This window comes from Misgurnus anguillicaudatus, chromosome 22 (genome assembly GCF_027580225.2).
Source record: "Misgurnus anguillicaudatus chromosome 22, ASM2758022v2, whole genome shotgun sequence".
NCBI classification, from domain to species: domain Eukaryota; kingdom Metazoa; phylum Chordata; class Actinopteri; order Cypriniformes; family Cobitidae; genus Misgurnus; species Misgurnus anguillicaudatus.
The window spans coordinates 34,986,470-35,003,447 of NC_073358.2; the positions used below are offsets into that span (position 1 = coordinate 34,986,470).

Genomic DNA, 16,978 nt, shown 5'->3' on the forward strand with positions numbered 1-16,978 from the left:
AATGGGTGGGGCTATGTTGAGTGCTGATACATTCAAGAACCGCTGTACAAGATTAAAAGTGCTTGCATTAAAAAAAGAAAGGTATGCATTAATTAATCTAATTTGAGGTGGGAACATAGTAAAGTGTTGAAAAAAGTGGTGTTTTCCTTTAAATAGAAGCAAATGGAAAGTTTTGTGTAAGTCTGAGATGTTGGTAATCTCACACGTGCATATGACATAAAATGTGTTAAGATCCCAAGGTCTGCAACTAAAATTCACAGACTTCGGTATGAATTCACTATAATTTATCATCAATTTCTTTCAAGACCAAATCATCTGACATATAGCATCCATTTGAATTGTATAGCTATAAATCCATTTTTATTTGTAATGCTTAATTAAAACTATACAACATCTAGGGCACAGTTTACACTTCAAACTGAAAAGCTCCATTAAATTTCCCAAGCTATAAAAGAGCAATACAATTTTCCACTGGGCAGGCACCTACAACATAAGAATCATATCCTTTCATACAGATATGAGACTGAGATACACAACATCAAACATTGTATTGTGTAACGGTTTAAAGAACATGCATGTGTAAAAGCTTATACAGTGGTCTATTTGTGTTACGGTTTAAAGAACATGCATGTGTACAAGCTTATACAGTGCTCTATTTGTACAGCCAAAAAGGCAGCGCACGCATTCAACAAAAGCTTTATCCAAACGCCCTTGAGGTGTTTGTGGCTTAAGGATCTCACGGTGACAAAGCCATTATTTCAATTCTACCTCCTCCCATTTCCATCTGCATGCGGTGAAGGCCACTCCTCGGGCATTTCCACGTCTTAACTCAAAATACTTTCCATTTAACCAGTGAACAAAATAAATCAATTTCCCCAAATCTCAGGTCCAATGAATGATGTGGGATGATCAATGAGTTGTTTTGCTGTTTGACAGCTTTGCATTGTTTCTCCAGATTTCAAAAGCAACAACTGGCCCTTAATGCCTGGGAAGGTCATTCACTTCATTTCAATTGTCTCTCACCCTATTTGCACGCCATGTTTCTGCCCACTTGAATGTGCATAGAGAGGATAATGGTTGCCCACCGCGCATCTCCTAGCTGTCTGCCCCCTCTTTGCCTGTGAATGCTGACAATGCACAATAACGTTCAATTATAGGTTGCACTGCATTGCATGGCTGCCTCCTATGTTTGAAGTGTTTCGCGTACCGCTGCTCAGGCAGGCTAGGCGAAACCTTCAAGAATTAATGGCCTTCTCTGGGCCATTAATACCAAAGCTGTTTCAGCAAACTGGTGTTAGGTGCTTGGCTGTTAATGAGTTGCATAGGAACCCATTGCAAATTTGTTTGTTTGTCACTACAACTTTCAGGGCTGTTACACCGCAAGGGCAGATGTTCCTCTTTTGTTTAGAACAGATGGAGATTCATTTGTTAGGAGTAACAAATTAAAAGGTTTATTGCTGCTCACAACATGATGTGAACCCGCAAACTGGTATAGAGTTGCATTGCGATAAAATTGTCTTTTTCACTTCAGATGGTGTCTTTATGTTATTGTCATCTTGAAGACAGAAAGACTCAAGGAATCAGACAACTCTTCGATCGCATTCCCCTAAATCGACGTTCTAGTTCCTGACGCTTTAATTAACTTTTGATCTGTTTGTTATCCAGATGAGGAAAAGCCTCAGGTGGGAAACATCACCGTCTCTGAAGTGTCTTGGGACAGCTTCAGTGTGTCATGGAAGGTGGAAGAAAAAGAGTTTGATAGCTTTCTGGTTGAAGTCTCTGACCCGGATGGCCTGTCAGACGGCCAGAACCACACCCTGTCCGGCCAGGAGTTCAGCCTGACCGTTACTGACCTCTCACCTAGTACTTTCTACAGGATCACTCTGTATGGGATATACAAGGGAGATTTAGTAGATCCTGTCTTTGCTGAAGCCGTCACAGGTATCATTGCTTGCCAAGTCTTGGATCAACCGGGTCATCTTATGGCATCTTCTCTTCTTTGTCACTCTTGCTGCATATCTCAAGCAGCAAAAACTAACATCTTAATGAACAGATCTTCATCATCACTAACACCATTTTTTTCCTTACAGTTTGTTTACACTTTATTTGTTGCCTTCATGGATTATTCATCTCTTCATCTGCCATCATATAGTGCTGAAACTACTATGTGCTTTTCATGTACTTCTCATATTTTCCACCATAATATAGATGTTATCATCAAAATAATGTCAATTGAATCTAGCCACAGCCAATACTGTATATCCGATTCAATCTTTTATAGGGGACACTTCACAAAACTTTTTAAAAATGTAAAATAAATCTACTGTCCCCAGAGTACATATGTGAAGGTCTAACTCAAAATATCATATAGATAATTTATTATAACATGTTAAAATTGCCACTTTGTAGGTGTGAGCAAAAATTTGTCGTTTTTGGGTGTGTCCTTTAAAATGCAAATGAGTTGATCTCTGCACTAAATGGCAGTGCTGTGGTTGGATAGTGCAGATTAAGAGGCTGTATTATCCCCTTCTGACATCATGAGGGGAGCCAAATTTCAATGACCTATTTTTTCACATGCTTGCAGAGAATGGTTGGCCAAAACTAAGTTACTGGGTTGACCTTTTACACATTTTCTAGGTTAATAGAAGCCCATGGAGACCCAATTAGAGCACTTAAAGGGACAGAAAGTAGGGTTTTAAGTGTTTTATTAATCAAAATCAATGTCTTTATTCATAAATATGTCCTCGTTGGTGTTAAATGACCTCTGCCAGTGATCTGACTTTGATTTGTAAGCTTATTTCTTCTCTTTACTTACATTGAACGGGTAAGTCTGATAAACTGATAATAGCAGAGGGGGACAAGCACTAGCCTACCAACGCGTTTTTGTTCAGAAGACATGAACCAGCCGAAACGGACAAGGACATCAGTGAGTACATAACGGCTACCGTAGTTGCAACACGCATTTGGAAAAGCGAGGCGCTGGAGAGCACTATTCATATGAATGCAAAATACAACTTCACCACTAGATGGGGGTAATTCCTACTTTTTGTCCCTTTAAACATGGAAAAAGTCAGATTTTCATGATATGTCCCCTTTAAATGTGAATAGCTTTACAAACAAAGAAGGCTTTCATTTTAAGTCGACAGTTTTATATATAGTAAAAAGTTGACATGCCTTACCCGCCTTAATTATATGGTTAGAACACACCTGCATGGCTTTATAATGATTCCCTACAAATGTACATCTGTATAATAACCAGCAAAACCTGCAGTGCACCATACAGGTTCCATCACCATGATTTTAGGCGCATTTTGAAGTATCGCATCAAACACGAGTGATGGAAATGCAAAATTTCGATTAAAAATCCTTTTATTCGCAAAAAAGTTTATACGCTCGCTTGAGGTGGTTTTTGAAAAAGTAAATGCCAATAATGGGAGATGGAAATGCATTTGCTGAATAAATTCTGACATAGCGAACATTAAACCCACGAGACCGACCGTCTAGCTGTTTCCGCTGTCGTTGTCTTTACCATGGTGTTCGACATTCTCTTAATGTCCTTGCTGCTAGTGCTTTATCAAAAATGTTACATTCATTCTTCTGTGCACAGCATTCAATTACAAGCTGCACTGCTATTAAATGAATAACTTGCACCATTGTGACTACATGCAGTCCTGTCTCCATTTTCCAAGCGTGTGCCTTGTTTTGTTTACTGTTGGTTACTAGATTACCAATATCACCGTCATTCACTCAAACGCACCTAATTCGCATTTGTTTTCACGTTTGGATGGAAACCCAGCTAGTGATATATTTAGTGAAAAGTTGACACGCCTTCCCCTGCTTAATTATATGGTTCAAACACACCTGCATGGCTTTATAATGATTCCCTACAAATGCACATCTGTATAATCGCCAAAAAAGCCTGCAGGTGCTCCATACAGTTGCAATGTTTCCATCGCCATGATTTAATGTGCATTTTGAAGTATTGCATTAAAAAACAAGTGATGGAAACGGCTTAATTCGCAAAAAAGTTTTTACGCTCGCTTGAGGTGGTTTTTGACTTGCGCGAAAAAGAGTAAATGTGAACTAGATAGAAAAGTTTGTTGACAAACTTTATGTTGGCTTGACAAAGCCTGGCCTGAACGTTTAAAACGGTTTGACAGAAGTTTAGTTTAGTAGACTATCTGGCTGTTAATATGTTTAAGTATGAAGCTAGTCTGATTTAGCATGAAGCTAGCATGATGAGCCTGAAGCTAGCATGAAGCTAACATGATTAGCATGAAGCTAGCATCAAGTTAGCATGATTAGCATGAAGCTAGCATCAAGTTAGCATGATTAGCATGAAGCTAGCATGATGCTAACATGAAATAGCATGAAGCTAGCATAATGCTAACATGAATTAGCATGAAGCTAGCATGAAGCTAACATGATTAGCATGAAGCTAACATCAAGTTAGCATGATTAGCATGAAGCTAACATGATGCTAACATGAAATAGCATGAAGCTAGCATGATGCTAACATGAAATAGCATGAAGCTAGCATGATGCTAACATGAAATAGCATGATGCTAACATGATGCTAACATGAATTAGCATGAAGCTAGCATGAAGCTAACATGAATTAGCATGAAGCTAGCATGATGCTAACATGAATTAGCATGAAGCTAGCATGATGCTAACATGAATTAGCATGGAGCTAGCATGATGCTAACATGAATTAGCATGAAGCTAGCATGATGTTAACATGAATTAGCATGAAGCTAGCATGATGCTAACATGAATTAGCATGAAGCTAACATGAATTAGCATGAAGCTAGCACGATGTTTACATGAATTAGCATGAAGCTAGCACGATGCTAACATGTATTAGCATGAAGCTAGCACGATGCTAACATGAATTAGCATGAAGCTAGCACGATGCTAACATGAATTAGCATGAAGCTAGCACGATGCTAACATGAATTAGCATGAAGCTAGCACGATGCTAACATGAATTAGCATGAAGCTAGCATGATGCTAACATGAATTAGCATGAAGTTAGCATGAAGCTAACATGATGCTAACATGAATTAGCATGAAGCTAGCATGATGCTAACATGAATTAGCATGAAGGTAGCATGATGCTAACATGAATTAACATGAAGCTAACATGATGCTAACATGAATTAGCATGAAGCTAGCATGATGCTAACATGAATTAGCATGAAGCTAGCATGATGTTAACATGAATTAGCATGAAGCTAGCATGATGCTAAAATGAATTTGCATGAAGCTAGCATGATGCTAACATGAATTACCATGAAGCTAGCATGATGCTAACATGAATTAGCATGAAGCTAGCATGATGCTAACATGAATTAGCATGAAGCTAGCATGATGCTAACATGAATTAGCATGAAGCTAGCATGATGCTAACATGAATTAGCATGAAGCTAGCATGATGCTAACATGAATTAGCATGAAGCTAGCATGATGCTAACATGAATTAGCATGAAGCTAGCATGATGCTAACATGAATTAGCATGAAGCTAGCATGATGCTAACATGAATTAGCATGAAGCTAGCATGATGCTAACATGAATTAGCATGAAGCTAGCATGATGCTAACATGAATTAGCATGAAACTAGCATGATGCTAACATGAATAAGCATGAAGTTAGCAAGATTTATTATGAAATTAGCATAAAGCTAGCATGAAACTAGCATGAAGCTAGTATGACTTAGCATGAAGCTAGCATGAAGCTAACATGACCAAAATACCCAACCCCCATGTCTCTATGATGTTCGGATCCAGAGATATAAGGCTTTGTTTACTATGTTGCTAGGGTGCTCATATTTGGTTGCTAGGGGCGTGGCTTAATACCTCAATAAGAATCCTTAGAGACTGATTGGATGCCTGAGTAAAATGAGCCAACCCCCATGTCTCTGTGACACTGTGCTGCAAAGATATCCATCTGGGCATTTTATAATGGCAGTCTATGGGAGATGTTGCTAGGGTGCCCAAAAATGGTTGCTAGGGGCGTGGCTTAATAGCTATGGGACGATCCAGCGAGACTGATTGGAGGCCTGAGTAAAATGAGCCCACCCCCATGTCTCTATGACACTGTAAAGCGAAGATATTCCATCTGGAACGTTTTATTCCCTTATATGGGGGTGTTTCCTGCCCCGTTATAAGTCAATGGGGAATTTTGGGGGCCTCTTACACCCCAGGGGTGAAACGTACACCCCAATGTGAGGTATGTTCTCACAGTGCCTGCCAGCCTCTTCAAATGTGGTAACCCACAAGTTTCTACAAAATTCTCGCTCGCAGCTAGAACCCGTCAAAGTTTGTCCAATGTTAAGTCAATGGGACTTTCGGAATTTTTATTTCCCGTTTTAGGAATTCGGTAAGTCGGATCCCTTCAAAAAGTCATAGCACACTTCTTCAGACCAGTTAGAATGTCCGTGGAAAATTTGGTGGATGTAGCTTGAAAGCTGTCGGACGAGTTAGCTGCAGAAATTTAGTCTCAGAAGAAAAATAATAATAACTAGATAGGTACATTTCCTGAAGAAAATGTGAAGTGGTGCTTGCCGTGGCAAATTTCGGGGGACAGTATATGATTAAACTTCCAGTCACTAGTCAAACGGTCCAACCCCCGTGTCTCTATGATGTTCTGATGCTGAGATATAAGGATTTGTTTACTCTGTTGCTAGGGTACTGTTTTTTGTTGCTAGGGAAAAAATTGGCATCCCATAGTGATTACACTCTGAGTCACGAGTCAAACAGTCCAACCCCCGTGTCTCTACGATGTTCTGATGCTGAGATATAAGGCTTTGTTTACTCTGTTGCTAGGGTACTGTATTTGGTTGCTAGGGAAAAAATTGGCATCCCATAATGATTACACTCCGAGTCACGAGTCTACCGGTCCAACCCCCGTGTCTCTACGATGTTCTGATGCGGAGATATAAGGCTTTGTTTACTCTGTTGCTAGGGTACTGTATTTGGTTGCTAGGGAAAAAATTGGCATCCCATAGTGATTACACTCTGAGTCACGAGTCAAACAGTCCAACCCCCGTGTCTCTACGATGTTCTGATGCTGAGATATAAGGCTTTGTTTACTCTGTTGCTAGGGTACTGTATTTGGTTGCTAGGGAAAAAATTGGCATCCCATAATGATTACACTCTGAGTCACGAGTCTACCGGTCCAACCCCCGTGTCTCTACGATGTTCTGATGCGGAGATATTAGGCTTTGTTTACTCTGTTGCTAGGGTACTGTATTTGGTTGCTAGGGAAAAAATTGGCATCCCATAGTGATTACACTCTGAGTCACGAGTCAAGCGGTCCAACCCCCGTGTCTCTACGATGTTCTGATGCAGAGATATAAGGCTTTGTTTACTCTGTTGCTAGGGTACTGTATTTGGTTGCTAGGGAAAAAAATGGCATCCCATAGTGATTACACACTGAGTCACGAGTCAAACGGTCCAACCCCCGTGTCTCTACGATGTTCTGATGCAGAGATATAAGGCTTTGTTTACTCTGTTGCTAGGGTACTGTTTTTGGTTGCTAGGGAAAAAAATTGGTATCCCATAGTGATTACACTCTGAGTCACGAGTCAAACGGTCCAAGCCCTGTGTCTCTACGATGTTCTGATGCGGAGATATAAGGCTTTGTTTACTCGGTTGCTAGGGTAGTGCATTTGGTTGCTAGGGGAAAAAATGGCATCCACTGGTGATTACCCTCTGAGTCACGAGTCAAACGGTCCAACCCCCGTGTCTCTACGATGTTCTGATGCGGAGATATAAGGCTTTGTTTACTCTGTTGCTAGGGTACTGTATTTGGTTGCTAGGGAAAAAATTGGCATCCCATAATGATTACACTCTGAGTCACTAGTCAAATGGTCCAACCCCCGTGTCTCTACGATGTTCTGATGCGGAGATATAAGGCTTTGTTTACTCTGTTGCTAGGGTACTGTATTTGGTTGCTAGGGAAAAAATTGGCATCCCATAATGATTACACTCCGAGTCACGAGTCAAACGGTCAAACCCCCGTGTCTCTACGATGTTCTGATGCGGAGATATAAGGCTTTGTTTACTCTGTTGCTAGGGTACTGTATTTGGTTGCTAGGGAAAAAATTGGCATCCCATAATGATTACACTCCGAGTCACGAGTCAAACGGTCCAACCCCCGTGTCTCTACGATGTTCTGATGCGGAGATATAAGGCTTTGTTTACTCTGTTGCTAGGGTACTGTATTTGGTTGCTATGGAAAAATTGGCATCCCATAGTGATTACACTCTGAGTCACGAGTCAAACAGTCCAACCCCCGTGTCTCTACGATGTTCTGATGCTGAGATATAAGGCTTTGTTTACTCTGTTGCTAGGGTACTGTATTTGGTTGCTAGGGAAAAAATTGGCATCCCATAATGATTACACTCCGAGTCACGAGTCTACCGGTCCAACCCCCGTGTCTCTACGATGTTCTGATGCGGAGATATAAGGCTTTGTTTACTCTGTTGCTAGGGTACTGTATTTGGTTGCTAGGGAAAAAATTGGCATCCCATAGTGATTACATTCTGAGTCACGAGTCAAACGGTCCAACCCCCGTGTCTCTACGATGTTCTGATGCGGAGATATAAGGCTTTGTTTACTCTGTTGCTAGGGTACTGTATTTGGTTGCTAGGGAAAAAATTGGCATCCCATAATGATTACACTCCGAGTCACGAGTCAAACGGTCCAATCCCCATGTCTCTATGATGTTCTGATGCAGAGATATAACTGTTTGAATTTTATGTTGCTAGGGTGCTCAAAAGTGGTTGCTAGGGGCGTGGCTTAAAAGCTTTGGGACTATACTGATATACTGATTGGATGTCTGAGTAAAATGAGCCCACCCCCTTGTCTCTACGACATTGTAAAGCAATGATATCCCATCTGGAACTTTTTTATTCCCTTATATGGGCATGTTTCCTGCCCCATTATAAGTCAATGGAAAATTTCGGGTGCCTCTTACACCCCAGGGGTACAACTTACACCCCATTATGATCCATGTTCTTACAGAGCCTACCACCCTCTTCAAATAATGTAACCCACATGTTTCTACAAAATCCTTGAGCGGAGGTATGACCCGTCAAAGTTCGGCCCAATGTAAAGTCAATGGGATTTTTTCGGGTGGTTTTTCGCCCCCCTTTCGGAAATCCTGCACCCGATCGCTTATAAAAGTCATAGCACACCTCTCCTCAATAAACCGGTCAATTTGAGCCCTCATTCATGTGTCTACGACAAACCGTGCGGGACGAGTTACGCGCCGAAAAAGTGTGCAGACATAAGAATAATAAGATATAAAAATAATAATAATAAGTATGAGCAATAGTAATAGTGATGCTTTGCATAAATGCAAGCACCACTAATAATAATAATAAGTTTAACTACAATAACAGTATGTTGGCTTTGTCAAGCCAACATAATAATGGGAGATGGAAACGCATTTGTCAAATAAATTCTGACGTAGCGAACATTTAACCCAAGGGACTGACCGTCTAGCTGTTTCCGATTGAGTTGTCTTTACCATATATGGGTCTCGACGTCGTCGCAATGCCCTTGCTGTTAGTGCCTGCATCAAAAATCCTGTATTCCTTCTTCTGTGCACAGCATTCAGTTTGGTGATTACAAACTGCACTACTAGAAAATGTATAAATTGCCCCTCGTAACGACATGCAGTCCTGTCTCCATTTTCCAAGCAAGCCTTGTTTTCTTTACTGTTGGTTACTACTGTAGATTACCAATGTCACAGTCACTCGCTCAAACAACTTGATGGAAACGCACCTAATTCGCATTTGTTTGTTTTTCTTTTTTTTTGCGAATTTTAAAAATATTTGCTTCACGTTTGGATGGAAACCCAGCTAGTGTGACCTTTTTTTAGGTTTAGATTATTATCCTGTTTAGATGTTGTGTTTAGACTACAAGCATACAATATGTATTGCAACATTATTAGACACATACCACAGTTGGCCCCTCCCCAGAGCATCAGCAAATAGAGAGGCTGGCTGAGCCGGGGCGTACTGCCATGGAAGTGATCCTGAAGAGTTTTTGTCGCCACTTGTGAAGAATCTCTCAGTATGCACGCCCAGTTTTCTGACCCTGCGCTACTTCTCATTCTTATTCCTCGCTTTCACACATTTTCTTGGCGTTTATCAGTCAGCGGCTGCAGGGGCCACAGTTGTACCGTTTTCCTGAGTCTGCATGCAAATAGGCATAGGGGTAGGAAAGCTTATCAGACTTCTGTTAACCTCTAGTATACTTGTGTGTCACGTGATTTATAGTGAACTCTTGACCATGTATGTGTTTTGCAAATAAGAAACAATCCCAAATTTAACAAAGGAAAATATTTGCAGAACATTCCATGCGAGTCTGCTTATCCTGGCTGTTACATTTATCTGTGCCAACACAGATATCCCATTAAGCTTTAGTTTTTAGTTGCCTGCTGTAGAATAAAGTAACTGCCTCCAGACTCTGGTTGTGTAGATTAGCTGGCCACTTTTTCCACCTTCACAAACAGATGCCTCTTTGTCAAACCAGAGAGACTTAGAAAGCAGTCAGATGAAAGTGATCTTTGGAGAGCACATGTTTGTACTCTTAAAGTGCCTCAAACCCTCACTGACACTCTTAAACAAGTGAACAGTGCTAATGAAGAGGGACAGCTCCATGGGATTTGTCCTCTCTGGTTTTCATTTCCAACACTTTTCCTGATCCAACAAATGCCTTTTTTGTTTCACAACATCTAGAGCTTTCTAGATAGAAGTCTGGTCGGAGGTACTTTAAAAGTTTGTTTTAGGACCGCAAGGCTCTTTCGGTTAGATCGATACTACATAATTACTTTACTACAATACTTTATACTTTTAGAGTTATGGATGTTATTGTTTATTATACTCACTGTACTGAATTACTGTATACAAAGCATTACATCAGTGCTTCAGTTAAGCCTACATGCATTTCGCAGAGACTTTTTTGCTGTTTCAGCGTCCATTACCAGTCTACTGGTCTAATGGCCTCGTCTCCACAATCATATTGTTCTTCTTAATAGTGTATTAAAAACGAAACATTGGGCATGCAGACAGATTAAACAAGCTGAATTGGTAATATCTTCTAAAGAAGTTTGTGACATGCACTTTTAAGGCAGTGGAGAAAGTATTCAGATTGTTGTTGATAAATGAATATAATAAATCAGATTAATCTAAAACTTATATCCAAATAAGTTATAATAACTTTAATAATCAATATTTATGGATTTTAAAATATGGTGTATTTAGTTAAAGGGCACATTTAACAAGACTTTTTTAATATGTAAAATAAATCTTTAGTGCCTCCAGAGTATGTATGTGAAGTTTTAGCTTAAAATACCAGATAATTTATTATAGCATGTTAAAATTGTCACTTTGTTTTTTGGGTTTGTCCCATTAAAATGCAAATGAGTTGATCACTGCACTAAATAGCAGTGCTGTGGTTGGATAGTTCAGATTAAGGGCGGTGTTATCCCCTTCTGACATCACAAGGGAGCCAAATTTCAAAGACTTATTTTTTCACATGCTTGCAGAGAATGTTTTACCAAAACTAAATTATTGGGTTGATCTCATTTTCTAGGTTGATAAAAGCAATGGGGACCCAATTATAGCACTTAAACATGGTAAAGGTCAGATTTTTCATTATATGTTCTCTTTAATCAATTAAGGAAATAAAATATGTGCAACGATTTAAACCTCATTCACACAGACCTCTGGTCCCAGAAAATACCCGTAAAATTGCCAGACAAGGGTCTGTGTGAACAAAAACTCGTTCCGTTAATCTTCTGGGATCGTTGCCGGAAAGAGGACCTAGTCAGATACACGGGTAAACCTCTGTGTGAACAGAAGCCGCAACAATGCCATAAAGGGCGTGTCGAAGTGAGGACGCGCGCGTCATCATCACAACGCAAGTTATGGTTCAGCTCCTTACAACGAGAGATAACGTGCATATAAACATTCACCACGAGAAATGTTGCAAACTAGATTGAAGCAGTTATCAGGAAATGATACATGAGATGCATAAACAATGACGCACGTGCCGTAGTGAGGACGCGCGTGTCATGGCAACATGAAGTTGGTTCAACTCTTTAAAATGAGGGATTTACAACATTCACGACGAGAAATAGCAGCAAACTGGACTGAAGCAGATATCATGTAAGTTAGCTTATTACTTACTGTGTTGAAACGGAGATCATTCAGCAGCATAAAAGAATATCGCGTCACGTGCTCATTTGAGCTATAATAAACGAAAATACCCGCACGTCATGCCAACAAGATAATATCGTTCAGCTCCTCAAAATGCGGGTTTTAAATGCATATAAACAATCACGATGAGAAATGTCTGAAAACTGTATCAAAGCAGAAATCAGGGAGCTCGTCAAATACTCGTACATTATACGTCACACCCTCACGTGTCTATACGGGAATTATCCGGGATGTGTCTGAACGCTCACACAGATTCCGGAAAAAGACTGTCTGTGTGAACAAACCAAAATCAAACTAATCCCGCAAAATACCCAGACACGTTTTACGTGTATTTTCCGGAATTACTGTGTGAAAAGGGCTTTAGATTACTAGGGGAAAAACAATCTGGATCAAACAAAATTTTTAAAAAATTATTTAATGACAATTTATAAAATGGTTAGTTCCAGACCTTGATTCTGACTGTTCAATAGCTATGTTTTATTTATCACTGCTATGACCCCTGCACCCAATGATTTTATGTATCATTGCACATTCAGTTGCTGTTCACAGTCTATTTCTTTCAGCGGAAGGATGGCTTTTTAGTTATTTTACTTCATGAAAATTGCGTTGATACATACTTATTGCTTTAATATTTGCACTAGGGATCGACCGATATGGATTTTTCAGTGCCATTGCCGATACCGATTTTTGTTTCATCAGCCTTAGCCGATGACCGATACAGGCTGCCGATTTTCTTGAGCCGATATTTGGAGCCGATACTGCTTTTGCTCACTCAATTTACATCATAAAAATTATGTTAAAAAATGGCATGTTGTTAAAAATAGATGTTATTAGTTTTGACAGTTCTTACATTTATTTTAGTCTAGGACTAGTCTTATCCCTGTCTGGGAAACTGCCCCATAGAGATGAGAAATAAAAACCTGCTTTGTTCAGCTATGATCAGCTGTTAGGCCGAGCTTTCGATGTTGTCATGGAAAGGTTGGTTGTTTTTAGTCACATGACCTGCAATCGCTTGCGGCTTTCAGCACTCTGTCTGTAAATAATGCCGGAAAAAAACGGCGAACACGGAAGCCATGTATCGGCCGATGCCGATCAAAACTCACAAATATCGGCCCGATATATCGGCTGGCCGATATATCAGTCTATTACTAATGTGCAGTGTGCTTTAATAAAAGTAATGAAGGTACTCAAGACTAGTACTGATATCATGAAAAAACTCACTGGGTGCCTGATAACGCCCTTCAGCCGTGACTCAATCTACAATACAGTGCCTCTCGTATCTTTTTGCTTACATTTAAATTTAAGAATTTAGCAGATGTTAAAGTGACTTACAAAAATTAAGAAACAATAAAGCAATTTATCATATGGAGGCAATAAATCAAGAATTGCTTATACCACATTAGAACAAAATGAAAATTAATTTATCCTCATAATTTGAATGTGTTAACCTTGACAAAACTGCTTTATGGTGCAATAAATCTATCACTAAAACAAAGAAAGTGTGTAAAACATCAAACTACATCAGTGAGATTGAATTTCAAAGCATATTAAAACTGGACCACAGGCTGGCACAACCATAGCTATTGTTAAAAATCTAAAACATTTGGTGTGTCATCATTGAATCTTCAAGGCTCTAGGTTTTCAGTTTTACATATAACAATTGCATTGCTGGAGATGTTTTTCTCAGAAGTCCTTGCGTTATTCGTTGTCAGTGGCATTCTTGCATGTTCGGCTAAAAAGAAGACAGAAATGTGTTTCCAGGATGAGCCCTTCGATCAATATGTTTATTATGTATATGTCATTGCTCTGGAAAAGCTTTGTCCTGACCTCTGTAAAACTGTCATAATATGAAGATACAATTATGTTGTTGAAACCTAATATAATGGTGGAAAATAGAGAAAACGCATCAGTGTCAATATCTTTTCAACTAACCAGCAGACTCCATTCCATCTTCTAATACAAATATGTAAATTGAATTTCCTGCCTCACTGATTTCAACATTGCATGCCATAGACACGAGAATAATTGATTGATGGCTGAACAATTGATTCTAAAATTGTATTTCCATGAACAAATAACATTCTTCTGAATTGTCTTCAAGTCAGCATTGTCTGATCATAACAAAACGCCACAAAGGAGGCACCCAGATTTACAATTACTGGTCATTTTACCACTTCTTTCACATTTCATCAAATTAAAAATTGTTTGTTTTATCAACCAGTGGCTGAACCTGAAGTGGAGCATCTGTTGGTCTCGGACATCACCCCGCACAGTTTTAAACTGACCTGGGCAGCTCTAGAAGACCTCTTTCATGCATTCTCTATCAAAGTGGTTGAATCGAATGAATTTGGCCAACCTCGCCACATCAGTGTGTCCGGAGACAAAAGGACAGAAGTGGTTTCAGGTCTTCATGAAGATACGGAGTATGAAATCAAGCTTGTTGGGACCATTTTGGGACGGAAATTCAAGCCTGTTTTAGCAGTAGCTCGAACAGGTATTTGGATTTATTTAAAAAAGCTGCTGGAAAACCTTCTATAGACGCAAACGCGTTGTTATGGTAATGCGCCTGACCCAAAGTTAACTTCTCGTCTATGTGTGTTCTATCAGAAGTAAATTTTGGGCCAGGAAAGCTGTTTGTTTATGTTTGGTTTGCTGAAACCGTGTGTTAGATCATCTTAACCTCTTTTCTTGAGCCATATCACCATATTCCATTTACAGGGGTGCACATAACTGGTGCGCATGCGCGATTAAAATAAAAATGCGCACCAGACACTGCTCTGAAAAGCACTTTTGCCTACCAACGCTGCTGGAATTTTGTTACATAGTTACTTAATTTACTGCAACATAAGGGATTTCTCCGTGCATCGTTGGTAAGATAATTATTACAAACATGTTTAAGTTAATGTGAGTTGTTAGCAGAGATCAACAGTCACAGTCAATTTAAATATTTAAGCACAACAATTTACGCGAAACAGATCTCACGCGATCTCTTTACTCAGGTGTTGTTTGATAAGTTTTGTTTGCGCGCACCTCAAGCGCGAGCCCGATCCGCATCTCAAGGCTTCAGAGTCGCTTCAGACACTTTGCTAGTAGCTACAAGCAAATGGTAAGACAGCGTCTCAAATGCCAACTGAGTATGTTTTCTTGCACTTGAGCGGACATTTTAAAACAAAATTATATCTGATTATAGTAGTAAGGTATTTTACACATTTAACAAATATAAGTAGTTGTGGAAAAAATGCGTAGCAATAATGGATACGCGCATTTAAAGTGACAGTACACCCATTTTTAGAGTATAAATCTGATGCTGTTTTTAATGTTAAAACAACAGACAAAGAAAATCATAATCTCCTTTTCTTGACTAAATCACTTTTGTAACTTTAATAAGAATTAATCCAATTTACACAGTAAAGACTATGCAGTATTATCTGATTACTTTATTTATTTTCTTTATACTGTACCTGAAAATAACAGACCAACCTGAAAACATTAACAGCACTGCTTATTTCATTTATATGTTTGTTCTATTATATTTAGTTGTTCTATTGCTCATAATCTGATTATTTTATTTCTGACCATTTACTTGTCTTTAACAATATTTAAAAATTTATATGAGTTATCGTAGTCATTTATAAAGGTTACCTGATGGGTTAAAAACAATAACGAGGCATATGATTTTATTGTATAAACATCATTGTCTACCATGTTTAAACCAAAGAGATATGGCGAAGAGAGTAGTCAGGCGATTAGTGATGATGACAGCATGTATGATGTCTGTGGTATGAATAGTGTGATTACCAAGCAACATCTCCAGGTGCTCCCTTGAGAACCAGGACAAAAAAAGTTATGTGCACCCCTGTCCATTTAAGCACTGCTAATGCTTTATTATAGTATATTAAAGAGAATCGCAAAATATGCATGTTTATTATGTTATTCTCATTGACGTACCAATCTTAATCTTTTCTTTATCTGGGTGATTTACAAAACAGGGCCAACTGTTTGTGTATTTGTCCTCATTGCGTGCCAGTCTCTGGTAATTTTCAGCAGGCCACCACTTGAGCCTGATGTCACAGTATTGGGTCTATATTAGCGGCAAGTTAGTCTTGCATCTGTCACGCAGCATTACGAGGTCCAGCGTTGAGAAACAGCTTTAAGGCCAGAGCCTTTGTCTGTATCTTTTAACTGTAGTTGCATGGTTGGATTTCCTCATGTCCTCAATGTTAACTTTTGACTATTTGTTTAACAAAATAAATGTGGTGATTCACATTTCTTTGATCTTTATTTGCAATCTTACTTGTTATGTCTGTGTAAAAAATCTTCTTTTTAGTTTAGACGTCTGTCAAATGCATAAACACCCAGTTTGTAACTGTTATGTTGTGTTTCCCTTTTGTAAGGCCTGGGTACACCCAAGGGGATACGCTTTTCTGACGTGACCGATACATCAGCTACTGTTCACTGGACTGCGCCTCGAAGCCGAGTAGACAACTACCGGGTCACTTATGTTCCCATTCAGGGTGGTAAGTAACAAATTCATGGTTTCAGTACAGAAATGTTCTCTCGTGGTGCTTGTTGGCAAATCACACTGTTATTTGTACCTCTTTACTTTATGGTTTGTTATAAATCATATCTTTTGCAATATATTGCGTACTGTCTAGGAGGAAATTGTCTTAGACTGCAGTCTCACCATAAATCGGTTGAATACAAACAAAATCCCATGGTGCACTTTTAGCATTCCAGTGAT

General features: G+C 39.3%; 1 protein-coding gene across 1 annotated transcript in view; it reads left to right on the plus strand.

Annotated features, from left to right (window-relative positions):
* Nucleotides 1–16,978, plus strand: part of tncb (tenascin Cb) — a 48,686-nt gene that overhangs the window by 25,656 nt on the left and 6,052 nt on the right. The window contains exons 11-13 of the mRNA XM_073861158.1: nucleotides 1,666–1,941; nucleotides 14,459–14,731; nucleotides 16,632–16,754. Coding sequence (XP_073717259.1) covers nucleotides 1,666–1,941; nucleotides 14,459–14,731; nucleotides 16,632–16,754 — 672 coding nt within the window. The remainder of the gene's footprint in view (nucleotides 1–1,665; nucleotides 1,942–14,458; nucleotides 14,732–16,631; nucleotides 16,755–16,978) is intronic.